Genomic DNA, 14689 nt, shown 5'->3' with positions numbered 1-14689 from the left:
GATAGAGTCGTGCCTGAAGCTGATTGGCTTTCGCAGTGCAAAACACCACAGCACCAAAGATGGAGACAAGTAAATAAATAATATAAAATAAAAAATCAGGATCATGAGGATTACTACTTTAATAATGGTGGTAGAGTCATGCATGGCAACACAGTCATGGGCGAACAGAGTAGTGTATGTGGTGTTTATAGTTTGTGTGTGTGTGTGTGTGTGTGTGTGAGGTTCTGATTATGCCTTTGGGTGGAGTGCTGGGTCTGCTGTCTCCTGATACCACAGTGCATGTGTTGGTAAGTGTTTGTGTGTGAGGAGTCTCAAGTTTTGATCAACAGCTTGCTGGCCTTTCTGCTTCACTACATAGTTCAAGGCCAATGCTCAAACCCAGAACATAGCCAGCATGTGGTCTGCTGTTGGAGACCCCTGGACTTCACTTTTTATTATTTCAGTGACTGCTACTGTTATGAAACTGTTTGCTCCACGATGACATTGTTATTGATGGTGGTACTAAAACGATGATTGTTCATGTGACACCTACCGCGGGGGTTGAGCTCATTACCGTCATCACCGATTTTTTTTTTTTTGACGTTTTATTGTATACTTTATTATATGAAATATTACAGGCACATTGCCAAAAGCACTTGAGTAGCAAAACCGCAAAAAAGGACTTACCAATTAAATGATAAACAGTAACAAACTATAAAAAACATGACAGGATTGTTCATCTGAATTTACTGAATGGAATTATCGGAATGTGCCTTTAGTAGCCCTACGCACTCATCTCCTATTTCCTATAGCCTGTCTTACAGTATATATTGTATACTTTAATTTTTATTTTATTTCACCTTTATTTAACCAGGCAGGTCATTAAGAACAAATTCTTATTTACAATGGCGACCTGGCAGTCAATAAAAGGAAATAAACAGCATGAATAACATTTGTTTAATGTCAAATATTTATACACATAATGAATAATTGGGAACGTGATTACGTAGCACCTGTCTCTCTCTCCCCTCCTCTATTCCTCCGACTGACAGTCAACACTCACAGGATTTCTCTGAAGCGGTTCTTTGACATGGTTTGTCTGAAAAAGCTCTGTTTATGTCGACTAGCTGTCGATATTCATGTTTGGATGTTCCATGGAAATACAGAAGCACAATACTACTGCGCAATGAATGCTTTCAGGTCATCCACGGACAGACTATCGCACGCTTCATGTCTCTGTGCGCCTCGCACATCGCACTGTTGTTCTAAAGGTATGTCAGTAATCATATGTGTGAAATTACTTTACACGTTTTGATGGCACTGACTTGCTGGATGGGAAAAAGGAGGAGAGGGAGAGACTTTCACATCCGTCTATCTGCACGCTGTAGCCCGTTGTACTCACGCAAGTTGCGGGTGTGTTGCAGGGAGAAAATTGCAAAAATGTATTTATAATCCTCGTTTTTTATAATTCTGAAAACGCGGGCCTTTAAAGCCCAACTATTTGGAAAAAATCGCGGAAGGATGAGACTATAGCATTTCCAGTGTTTGAGAAATGAAAATTTTAAATCTCAACGCCAGCCGGTGTAAAAAATACAATATTGTTCTTGAATAGCTGCGCAAGCGGTGCTTTAGGGACAGATGTGGAATGGACATACCTATAGTGTTTATTTACAGTACAGACCTACATCAGAGAGGCTATAACAAATAGGCTACAGCACGATTTTCTTGCTCATTACTTATTCATAACTAGGAGTCCTAGGCTAGACGAGGCGCTCTAGTCGCCATCCTTCCCCTCCGTCTCCTGAGGGTCATGTGAGCGCTGCTCCTCTCTGTACCTCACACTACTTTATTAACACTTGTTCTCAGTCTTTATCATTTCACGGGAAAATAAAAAAATATTATATTGATAAATATATCAATAGCCTACTTATTATACAAAATATAATATTGATAAACAATATAAAATGTTGCAGTGTATGGGGTTGGCGGTAAACCGCCAAACTGCAGGGGGCGCTACTTTTTCACTGCGGTAAGAAAATGTCAATACCGTCACAGCCCTACGGGGTGGTGATCCAGCAAATCACTCTTAGTTTTCCAACATGCCTCTAGTAGAGTAGATTTCTGGAGGACACACGCACACACACACACACACACACACACACACCCACCCCCTCTGCTCTTGAGGTCATATACACCCTGTTAGCTGCTGTGTGACTGGTGGACACACTCACAATATGCACTCTCACCGTTTTCTCTCTCATACATGCACACACTTTTCACAAGCATGTCTCAGAGGACTTTACAGAGAAAGAGTCTAGCTAGATCTAGCTGATCAACAATCAACCACAGAACAGAATGATGTAAGACAAACCAAAGGAAGCCCGCAGTCTTGACTGTGGATGAGCCTGCAGTAGGTTGAGCCATCCAGAACTTCAGAGCTGTGTTTTGCATAAATGATTTGAATTTATTAAGTTTGCCCCTTGTCTATTGACAGGCATGCACATGCACCCGAGCAGTTGAAAAAATAGTAGTTGTAGTAGCAGCAGTCGTATTAGTATATGGACTAAAAGTAATAGTAGTAGTAGTAGTGGTAGTAGTAGTAGTAGTGGTAGTGGTATGTTCAGATTAGAGACTACAAAGCAACAGGAAGTCATTCATTTTCAGTGCAAGTCACACAGCTACAAATGCCAGCATGGAAAATGTAGCAGTGTGTCTGGCATGCACAGCTACTACTTGAAGTTCAACTGGCCTCAACTGTTTTCCACCCTCTGATGATGAGGTAAAGCACAAACTAATCAGAGTAGAAGGAAGGTAGGGTAAGCCAGTATATTTACTTTATTATTATGTACTTGATTAATTATTTAAATGAACAAGAATGATTATTTGCCAAATACAATAAAAACAAGACAAAAACAAAGCTGTGACAGCATAACATTATTGGTTGCACCCAACATGATGACAATGCACCACCCGGGCAACACTTGTCTTTTCCGTTGGTGACAGTGTGGCTTGGTACACCAGACCGTTTTGTCAACATAGCATAACAGTTACAGTAGTAGTAATAGAAGCAGTTGTCATTCTAGTTGTACTATTACCATTAGTAGCGGTTGTAGTGATAGTGCTGGTAGTAGTAGTTAAGCATGCTCTGGCGTTTCATGGTGTGTGGGGAAACTACGAGCAAACTCAGGCCAGAAGTTTGTTTAAAAATGTAAGTTAATTTGCAACAATTTTCAGTGTTGTGTATGTAATATAAGTACATTAGTAATATGAGTGGTGGAGTGGAGTTCAGATCAATCAAGGCTCAAATCAATGAGGTACACACCTGTTTGGAGAAGCAACTAAGTCCCAAAATGAAAAGTTCGGAGCAGCTTATCAGCAAGAATCAAAATGGACTGAAAGAGGAATTGGAGAAAAAATTCAAGAAAGGATTGATTTGGACGTGAGTATGCTTTCATCCAGAATAGATTAGAAATAAAACTGAATGACTGAACGTCCAAGCCCGATGTTTCAATTATTATTGTGGGACTTCCGTTTGCTGAGGGGGAAGATGTAAATATTATTGTGGGACTTCCGTTTGCTGATGGGAAAGATGTAAAGGAGAGAGTGAGATCACTTCTGTCTGAAGTTGGAGGACGGTACTGAGAGGCCGGCAGCCAGATGTCATTAAAGTGGTAAAAAATAAATAAATAAAAATAAAAAATAAATTGAGGGACAATGAAAGACTCAGTAATATTTACATCCATTCTGCAAGGTTGCATACTGAGAGGCTTACTAACCTAAACTTCAGAATTTTCCTCAGAGAGCTCCCTTTGCAACGGAGTATCTTCTCACTGGTAGTGGATTACTGGTAAAACGTGACCAGTAGGTGAAGTCACTAGGCTTGTCATGACCACAGGAGAGAGTTCAATGAAAACTGATGGGTATTGGCCCAACCCACAAATCCTGACAAGTGCATTTTAGCACATTGGAATATAAACGGATGGACAACGTGGAACTGTGAACTTAGAAAAGAGGTGAGCACCCATATCAATGTTTGATGTCATAATAATAATGAAAAATGCCATAAAATTTGCCATTTTAACTATAAAAGCTGCATGTATTACACTGTGCAGAATACATACAGAACAGAGACTAAAGTGGACATCATTTGACGATTAAATACAAAGTAATTGGTTTAAAACAGTATATGTACCTATTTTAAAATCTTGCACTTTTATTTTGAAGGCTACACGGCCAAACCAGAAGTCTTGTTTCTGCTAATTCGAGCTAGTCTTACCTATCAAGGACCAGGGTGTGTGCAAACGTGACATATTTTCAAATGAACAGTTAGAGTGGATCTATCAATGTGTCAACTTTCATGCAAATCTGGCAATCGGTTCTGTAAGATAATAATAAGAAAACTAACAATTACATTAGGTGCCTACGCACCTTCTATGCTTGGTCCCTAATAATAACAACACTAACAATTATAATATAACAATATATATATACAGTGTGTGTGTATATAAGTATCAGTACAATAACAATATTTATGCTGCCCCTATACGGCTTGAACCCGTAATTAGGTGCATTTCCAGTGAATAAATACACTTCCTAAATGTCAAATAACATCCGCAAGAAAAATGGAAAGAGTCTTTCAAGAATTGATTAGTATTGATTAGTATTGGGGAGGCTGTTACTGTTCTGTAGTATCAGCTAATGTTGGTCATATTCAATGCATTCATCTGAAGATGAAAACAAATAAATGCAATTGGTAATATTCTAATGTACCAACTAATGGTCATACAACCACAATGGAGACATACATTTTAGACAGCATTTCAGAAAGTCCAAATCCACTTTTGAACTGTTGTAGTTGAACCATATGTCTCATGGTTTGCCGATCACGCCAGGCCTACATCATTATTTATTCAACAAATGCTTTTCCATCGCTTTTTATTTGATAATTTCTTTATCAAAAACAAAAACTCTACTTTAAGATTGAGAACATTTGATCGAATTTTGCTGCTTTCAATTCAGCTGTTCTAATTCAACACCTAGTTATAGTTCGCATAAAAACAATGGTTGTAAACCCAACTAGTGAAAGAATATACTGGTATTATCACAGGTTTTGTCTTCAGAGTGTCTTGTGGATGTAGCCAGGGAGGAGAGACTGTATGATATGAAGGGGCCTCTCCTTCTGCTGCTGATATAATCCTATTAAAAAGCATCAGATGTTCTCTGAGGAGGGTATTAGACAGTAAGCATGCAGGCCTCTCCAGGTCCTCTGTCACTAGTAACCCATGTTATTAGTTCTCTCTCACCCTATCGAACTCTATCATCATCATCCACTTCCTTCTCTCCTCTCCTTCACTGTCTGGTTTCATGTGTAGAGATGGGAATCATGAGGGTTTCCATATCTGTTTTCAACAGATAACCGATTCTCTCTCAGTCTCTCTCTCGTCTCCTTTTCTCTGTCTATCTTTCTGCCTTTCTCTCTCTCCCTCCACCCCTCCCCATGCTCTTCTCTTTCTCCATTTGTGTCTGTCTTCCCCTTGGCCCATCCCCTCTTATCATTCTGTTATCAGTGGTGTTGGGGTGTCTGCTTGGAACATAACTCCATGCTCCTCCCTTTCTAAAAGGGTTCCTAACAAGGTGCCAAAACCACGGGTGAATTTTGAAGCCAATACAGAAGTGGCAGCAGTAGCAGTTCTTCTAGTGTCTGCTAGAGGTCAGCTCTAAAAAGACTCCAAAGTCGGACCAACTCCATGCAACCCAACTTCTCCCTCAAAATATAGTCAATATACATTTTTTTGACCAGAGGCTATGGTCTCAGTAGCTAATTTCACTTCTTCTAATGTGCGTCCATATGGCAGTTTTCAAAATAATTGTGTTATTAACGGGATATCATGGATATTAAATGGGGTTGCTTTCAGATACCCCTTTTCCACCAACATGGATTGGGTTCCGTTCCGGTTCGGGCACCTAATTTTGAACCGTTCGGAGCATTTCGACCAAAAATCAGTTGGTTCGGAACCCGAAAAGTTGGTTCCCAGCTGGAACCAAAAAACAGCAGATTTTCAAGTGCGAACCGTGACGACATCAGTGGCCGTGTCATATTCCACAGGTTGGAAAGTAATTGCACGTAATAGTCGTCTATGTCTTCTTATCATTAATAGTTGGTCCATGCTTGTTTTTTGGAAAACAAAAAAACAAATATCTGTAATAACAGAACAAAAGCTTGCAGGTAATCAATGCGATCCGCCATCTTGCTACTACTGTTTACTTCCGGTGTGCATTGTGCAACGCCCTCCGTTGACAACGCATCCTTGATTTCAATGGTTCCGCTCAAAACTGGTGGAAACACTGGCTGGTTCGCTAGATAGCACCAAGGTTCCAAGAATCCTGAACAGAACCGGTTCAAGAACCAGAGCTAATTTGGTGGAAAAGGAGCACTAGTGATTGACAGGTCGCCTGTCCAGTGAGCGACAGGTCGCAGATTATGGACCAATAGTTGGCGGTGCTGTAGACAACCTGAATTTCACCCTCGGCCTTGCTTTGGCTGCTCTGGCTCCAAAAAAAGTCAACATGGCGGCGACCGTAAACCCAATCTCCAGGCTTCAAAATTGGCCCTTCAGAAGCCAATTGGGGCCAACTGACCCGAGCACCTCTTTTAGAAAATGAGTGGAGATGTTGTCGAGGGAGCAGGTTGAGGATTTCATGTGAGAAATTGTATATTCTAAATCTAGGAGCGTGATGGGTTGGAAATGGCTTAGTGTGGCAGAGTTTACAGTTGTGACAGAGAGATCGCGAGCAGCAGCCAGGGGGGACTGGAGTCTGATATCCTCAACCTTTTTAGTAAAATAATTTATGGGAGAGACCTTAGTCTCATGGTTGGTATTTTGACATGAGATCTTTTAAAATGTCCAGTGATATTTGGAGATTATTTGCCTTCCACGTCCATTCGTCTCTTCTGCGTTGTCTCTTAGTGGACTGTGTATGTTCATTATGCCAGGGCAGAGCTTTGGGCTTTATCTTTCTATCCTTAAGAGGGGCAACCAAATCAAGTGGAGGCTCAGCTGTACTACAGTTAGTAGCAGCTTCAACAGTTTTAACAGCAGAGGAAGACTTGAAGGTGCGAGACTGCACTGTGGTGGAAGCCTTAGGTCGCTTTAAAAATGATAGCATTGTGGTCAGAGTCATGGACATCAACTGTTAAAACATCAATCATGGCTGTAATTGTTTGGGTTCAATTTGAGTTATGTTATTTTTAATGTTATAAAGTTATTTTTTTAAATAACTAAAAATATCTGATTTCCACAATTATTTATGAATAATCAAAGTAAGTACTTCAGTTTTGTAAACTGTTATTATGGGGAGTTGTCAGTTTCAAACAGACTATTGCTTTACTCACAATATTGGAGGTAGTTGTATTGTATTGTGCGTAGGTAAATGTAGCCAAATGTGACTAATTGAGTGCAACCATTTTAACCACTTAAGTAAAAGAAACTACAGGCAACCAACAAAATAATGGAAACACGTTTCTGTTGTACTACATAGTTAGTTGTATCTGCACATGTGCTTATTGTGTGAATCATGGTGTTTTAAAATAAACTGTCGGTGAGCATCATTACACACAGAAAACATGGTGACTGGGCTTTCAGTATATCAAGAAACGTGAATTCAGCATAAAAAAGAGTCATCATCTGACCTTGGGCGGCATATTTGGGGTGCCGTATATTCACGACTTGCGACTCTACACCTCCCAGACAAGAACATCGGTTTCTTCTTGAGAGAAGCCGGTCTGGACTATCCTCTCCATTACGAAACCATCAGTACACCAGGGCTTGAACCGCTAATAATTAACTGCGAGTGAGCCAAGTGAGCTTGTGCCACTGCCTGTTTCTGCGCCAATTACTTGGATGGAAAGTTATGAGATTTGTTCCACCAGATAACTGAATTTAAATTCTGTATTCTGAATTTGTATGGAATGATTGAATTTATGGAAGCTGAAACTGATTATAGAAATCAAACTCATACTGATGCACTTATACGTTTTTGCACTGTTAAAACAATATTGCGTTGAATAGTTAGTTGTCTTTAAGATATTAAATTGATATTGGACTCTTGATTTGTTGTTGATATTCTACATTTAGACTTGAGACATGACATTAATGACATGGACCTGACTTGGACTTGACTTGGTAATCTACATTTAGACTTGGGACTTGACTTGAGACTTGTGCCTCAAGACTTGAGACTGACTTGGGAAAGTTGACTTGGTCAAAATAATGAAATCATGACATCTAATGGCAGTTAGATGGCAGTTCTAGTTGGCTTTTCATTATTTGACGTATGTATTTGTTACTTGATGGTTGGCTTTTCATTATTTGTTGTGGTCTTTTGTTATTTGAAATGTTTATCATTATCATTTATCATCCCTATTAGTGGTATTATCTGTCGGTACTGATTGCAATGTGTCTGTGTACAGGCGTCAGCAGTGTGTCTGAGGGCTCCAGTCTCTGAGTCTTTGTCCAGGCTGCAGAGGGACCAGCTCCAGAAGTTTGCCCAGTACCTCATCAGCGAGCTGCCTCAGCAGGTAAGACCTTAACACAGGAGGATTCATTCTTTACTTCAAGTCATAGTAGTGTTTGTATGGTCAAGGTGATTTTGAGTATGTGATTTGGAGTATGGCCACTCATAATTGAAATATATACATTTGTAGTCGGTGCTCTAAGGCAGTCGTTTTCAATCTTTTTGGGGCTGAGGCACACCAAAGGTCAAACCCTAACCCTACATATAAGTGTGTCATAATTCCGTAGAATAGAACACTTATTATTATGATATTGTATTCAGAGATATTACACACACACACACACACACACACATACTTCTATGAGGGGTCAATAAGAAGGATTGGCCAAATCAAATCTTGTGAATTCTGAAATAATTGTAAGATATATATTGGCGATTGTAGGAGGGATTTAAAGTTGGTTTATTGTGTTGGTGACCTGCTATGAATATCACCAAAAGCCACCATAGATCTTACCACTGGTGTGATCTCGAATATCCCCAAGGGGATTAATAAAGTGATATCTTACCTTATCTAATTTTGGCAGTAAGCTGAGTCAAATTTATATTGCTCTCTTGTCCTTTCACAGCAGCAGCAAACAGACGATACATATATATATGAATATAATAGTGCTAAAAAAAATAAGAAAATATACTTTTGTAAGTTCTGTAAAGAAACCTCTTGACCATTTTTCAGAGAATTTTTTTTTTTTTACAAATATGTGTCTGGTTTTTGTAAATGTTTACAGGACACAAGTAAGAAATTATTTGTGGATGGAGAGGTATATTTCTGTTTCTGTTTTTTTTTTGCATTCAACAATTCTAATACATATTTGTGGATTGTAGCATTTATTTCTATTTTTCCATTTGTATTTCTATTCATTTTATTACATATATTTGTGATTTTTGAAACAGAAACCCATCCACAGAATACTTTTAGCGGAGAAAAATGATACTAATCCTAACAAATACATGGCGTCACTCCTTTTAGAGTCCACTTCGCTGCTTACAGCAGTCAAAACTTTAACATTTTAGCACTTCCTGAACCTGAAAAATGTGTGTCCATCGGAACCCAATCCATACACCACTAAAGCCCATAAGCAAACAAATGACAGGATTGTACAACAGTTTTTTAAACTTGAAACCGATTCCAACTCAAGTGAGTGAAAAATTCAGTGACTTGACACAAACCTACTGTGTCCCAGGTCAGGCTTAAATGTCAAGCTGGAGACCTAATCCTATTAGATGTGTGAAGAAGAACAGATGATGGTAGATAACCTCAATATAGGATGGAGCGCTTTGAATATCTGTAATATCAGCCGACCAAGACCAATCATAGTCACTAGTTATAGTCGCTATGACAACTAGGACTGCTGAGTCAGAATAACAGCCACATTAACAATGGCCTGAATGTTATCCTTAGCACTTAACGGCAATTTGTTGCACTTACCAGCAATTTCTAAGCTGCTACAGCAAGATAATACGCTTACAAAACCACCAGATAAAGTTTGGAGTAAAGGGAGTTTTTTTTTTTCTTCATCTTTTTATGGTTTCTACCACAGTCATTTTGTAAGGTTTTTGGATGTTGTCCATTTGACCTGTATTTCTTTGTAGCAGTGACATAGGGAGATCATAGTATCAGCAGGGTTTGGTTACTTTAAAAATCTATTCCAATACAGTTACTAGTTACCTCATCAAAATTGTAATCAGTAACGTAATCTAGGGCTGGGCGATATGGTTGAAATCAATATCATGATAATCATAAGGACTTTTCTCGATATCAATATATATCATGATATGGTTCATGTATGCAAAATCACGTTAAATAATCAAATTGATGTTCATCTCATTGAACCGAATGGTAATGTTAGGTGTGATGTCAAACAAAACAGAAATATTCAAATAATATTCCCACCATACCTCATTTTATGGGAGTTTTTAAGTAAAATTTAGACAGCAGAAATGTGTGTCACAATATTAAAATATCTTCATATCATCATGATATGATTCCACTGAAAGATGATAAACGATAATATTGAATTATTGCCCAGCCCTAACGTAATGTAAGGGATTACCCAAACTCAGTAACGTATTCTGATTACTTTAAGTATATTTCCGATTACTTTGCCATATCTGAGGTATGAAAGTGCTGTACGGATGAGGAAAAAGTGAAAATTACAATAATCAGGAAATTAATTTTTTCCCTCTCCTGCAGCAGCTAAATTCAGACAGTCAAGTCACTTGGCCAATCACATAAGCAAATAAAAGGGAGGCAGGAGCAAAGCGATCAGGGATCAACTGATTTTTTTTTCTAGACAGGTTGGAACATGAGTGACTTAACTCTTTGGGAAGCGGATTAAACAATTTTGCAGGAACACATGAAATTAATATAAAATTGGTGATTGGACCCCATGTTTACCCCCATGTTAAAAGTATTCCCAGAAGTAATCGTCTATTTTTTCACAAGCACTTGTAATCAGAATACAATATTTGTTTTAGGTAATGTAATGGAATACATTTAAGTTTTTATTGTATTTACCCAACCCTGTGTATCAGTATTTTGTGGCTGCAGTATTCCAGGCAGAGCAATGCTCTATAGCCCAGTATAATATTACTCATCTGCTGTTAACGCTGTAATCAGAGACATACATTCAAACAGGTTGGAACATGTAGCAGGAGAAATGGCTATGAGAGCATGGCCAAGTAACCTCCTGTTACCTTTACATTTTTCTCTAGATTTTTGTTTTTCATGTCTTTATTTGTTCAAAAAGGTTGACTTTTTTAATTGGCCATGAGAGCACAGCCAAGTTCCATTTTTTTTTAAATTGTCTTGTATCTTGTTTCTTTTCTTCATAAGGTCATATATGGTGAAATATATGATGAGGAGGTGTGGTGAAGCAGAACAAAAAGACAATGGACACTTTTGTCTTGTGGATCCAGTGTCTTATGAAACATGACATGAGTAGAAACAATGTCTGCCGTTATTGGGGACATGAGACAGAATGTATAGAAACAGACAATATGTTTAACAATGTGGCATGTTATATAACACAACACACATAAGACGTTATAACTTGGTTTCCCACACTATTGAACCAGATTGGAGTTCATGCATTTCCAAATTGGTGGTGTTGTCCTCTCTGAGCACATTGCAGTTTTTTAGGAAGAGGAGCAGAATACCATCACATGCAGGTAAATTCATTTGGGGTTAGCGATGGGCAGAGAAGGTCACTGGTTTGAATCCCTGGATCACCAGGGAGGATCTGGGCATGACCCACACTCTCCGGTCCTACAACTACTGCAGGGCACTAACCTTCAACTGCTGCCTCAATGATTTTGCAGCAAATAGGTGGGACATATAACTATCCTAATACTGACTGACTATGACTATGTGCTGCATTAGCCAACTTGTTTCCAGTCATACAACAATAGACTTCTGGCAACTGGTTGCTCTGCTTGCTTGGTGGGCGAATGCACAGTTGGTTTTAATTTGGGGATTTTGAGAAAGTGTCTCCTGACATGACATCCTCGCACAATGTGGAAACTTGATGGATCTTGTGTTTCTCCAGATCCTGCCTACAGCCCAGCGGCTGCTGGACGAGCTGCTGTCCTCTCAGTCTACTGCCATCAACACCGTGTGTGGAGCTCCAGGTACTTTCACCACAGTGGTCAAAACATATCACGTTATAGTACAGTCTGATACAGCGTGGTGACAGTAGAGTTAGTGTAGGGTGGCACAGCGGCTCAGAGGGATGTGTAGAGTAATAAATGACTAATTACTCTGTAATGTGCTGCGTGCTTTAAATTCCTAAATATTCCTTAAAATAAATCTTCATCAGGCTGTCTGCCACTCCCAACTGTCCACACACCCATATTCTCTCTCTCTTGCGCTCTCTCTCTCTCTCTCTCTCTCTCTCTCTCTCTCTCTCTCTCTCTCTCCCAATTCAATTCAAAGTGCATGAAACACCGGAGTACATGTTGCCAAAGCAAATGTATACATTGCAGAAAACAAAATATAGAATGATAAATTATTCTGTTACATATTGTTTATATAAATAGGAAAACATTCATTGGAATAATAATAAAATGTAAACTCTCTCTCTCTCGCTCTCTCGCTCTCTCACACACACACGTTATGTCTTTTATGGTGGTTTTCAGCAATCGGTTGGAGAAAAGTCCTTTCAGATAAAGTGGAAAATAAATGGCAATGTGTAATTACTAGGCCTTATTATGCAGGACAGATAATCTTGGATGACTCACTTAGAAAAAGGACAGAGTATCAGTTTTATATCCTTTACATCTGTGTGTGTGTGTGTGTGTGTGTGTGTGTGTGTAGACCCCACAGCAGGTCCTTCAGCCTCTGACCAGAGTACCTGGTACCTGGATGAGTCTACCCTCAGCGACAACATAAAAAAGACCCTGCATAAGTTTTGTGGGCCTTCACCTGTCGTCTTCAGGTAACGTACAAGGAAGTGGAAAGAGTTCTAGTTCAGTGATTGATTATTATTGAATAATAGACTGAAAGTCTGAAACTGAAAAAGTCTTAAAATCCATGATCCAAATATAAGGCCTTAAAAAGTATTAAATGTCCTAAATCCAGTTATTTTAAAGTTATTTTTTTAAAATTGATCCCCTTTATTGAAACAATGACTGTTCAGAAGTGAAACAACAATTGTATCTCATAAGGAGAAGCTTCTCAAACCTGTTGTCAGACCGTCTTTTCCTTCTGGGGCTGAGCACCAAACTTCCTAAACTGAACAGCTGCTCCACAGGCGCTAGATGGAAGTATTGTGCTTCATGTAGGCTAAATGTTTTTGATGTCTGAGAACTGGTTCAGGGTCTCAATCCCATCATCCTGACCTCAAGTAATCCATCACTTCTTTTTCTGTTTTCGAATTGCTGTGTTGCGTATCAAATGCTTTGATAAATTGGATGTGTTTTTCGCTGTGGAAAGCGTTTTGCTGCCACACAAAGTTCCTTAACTGAGATAAAGTCAAAGTAATGGGAAAACTTCCAGCTGCTTAAAGTTACTGAATTTAAAATTGTAATCCCTTACACTACTATACTGAAAAATGTAATCGCGTTACTGAGTAACGCGTTACCGCTCAACACTGATTACTACATACCTACCTAGCTATATACACCTATATACACCGGCCACTTTATTAGGTACACCTCCTCCAAACAGCCAATCATGTGGCAGCAACTCGATATATAAAGCAGCATACCGGGTGGAGAGGTTTAGTGTTTTGGTCTGACTTTTGGTTCAGCATCTCAGAATCAGCTGAACCTCCTAGATTTTCACACTACAGTCTGTAGAGTTTACAGAGAAACGGCTTGTTAATGAGAGAGGTCAGAGGTCAACAGACAGACTGGTTCAAGCTAACACAGAACAGTCAGTACAACAGGAGTGCAGAAGAGCATCTGAACACAGAGGTCAAGTGTGTTTATTTGTCATATACAGCATACACAGGGTTAACAGTGCAATGAAATCCTCAGTATAAAAAGAATGGTAACATATATTCACAAAGATAAATAGAGACTTAAAATAAAAAAAGAATAAATTAAAATAGAAAAACACAAATTATGATGAAGGAAATAATAAAAAACAAGAACATAATGGTGTGATGTGAAGTGACATAGTGTGACAGAAAGTGTCATAGTGTTGTAAAAAGATGACACAACAAAAAACAGGTTGTTGTTCCTTATGATAATGAACCACAGCAACAAATGACCAGCTGGTACCAGACAGACGTACCTAATAAAGTGGCCGGTGAGTGTATATATATTGCAAGATACCAACCGGTCAGGTAAATTAAGGAGTGTTAGGCTGCGTTCACACATTTTGTTTTTTTTTGTGTGGAAAAAGCGCTGCCTGGAACGCTTTTTGTGAGAAAGAAAAAGCAATTCACAATAACGTCATCTGAAGTTAGCTGAGTAGCTGGCTAGCTTACTATCCAGCTGGGTAGCAGTACAGTGTTGAGCAACAAGCAGTGGTTTACCAAATACAATTTCACATTTGGCAGACGCTTTTATCCAAAGCGACTTACACATGAGATTTGCATACAACACAAGCAAGTTTCTAGATAGGAGAGAACAACGAGAGTAAGTGCTATAGAGCTAAGTTCTGGTCCAACAGGACAAAGGTGCTACGAGACAG

The 14689-nt window shown here is 39.0% G+C and overlaps 1 protein-coding gene across 3 annotated transcripts in view; it reads left to right on the top strand.

Annotated features, from left to right (window-relative positions):
* Positions 1 to 14689, top strand: part of zswim8 (zinc finger, SWIM-type containing 8) — a 73761-nt gene that overhangs the window by 27902 nt on the left and 31170 nt on the right. For all 3 annotated transcript variants that reach the window (XM_071518255.1, XM_071518254.1, XM_071518253.1), the window contains exons 5-7: positions 8450 to 8557; positions 12099 to 12180; positions 12866 to 12986. In XM_071518255.1, coding sequence (XP_071374356.1) covers positions 8450 to 8557; positions 12099 to 12180; positions 12866 to 12986 — 311 coding nt within the window. The remainder of the gene's footprint in view (positions 1 to 8449; positions 8558 to 12098; positions 12181 to 12865; positions 12987 to 14689) is intronic.

This window comes from Centroberyx affinis, unplaced genomic scaffold, assembly GCF_046629955.1.
Source record: "Centroberyx affinis isolate AG114_WGS23_722 - 3 ecotype Tasmania unplaced genomic scaffold, CSIRO-AGI_Caff_v1 ptg000561l_1, whole genome shotgun sequence".
NCBI classification, from domain to species: Eukaryota; Metazoa; Chordata; class Actinopteri; order Beryciformes; family Berycidae; genus Centroberyx; species Centroberyx affinis.
Note: the sequence above shows the minus strand (reverse complement) of the source record. Positions and strands in the feature narration are given on the sequence as shown.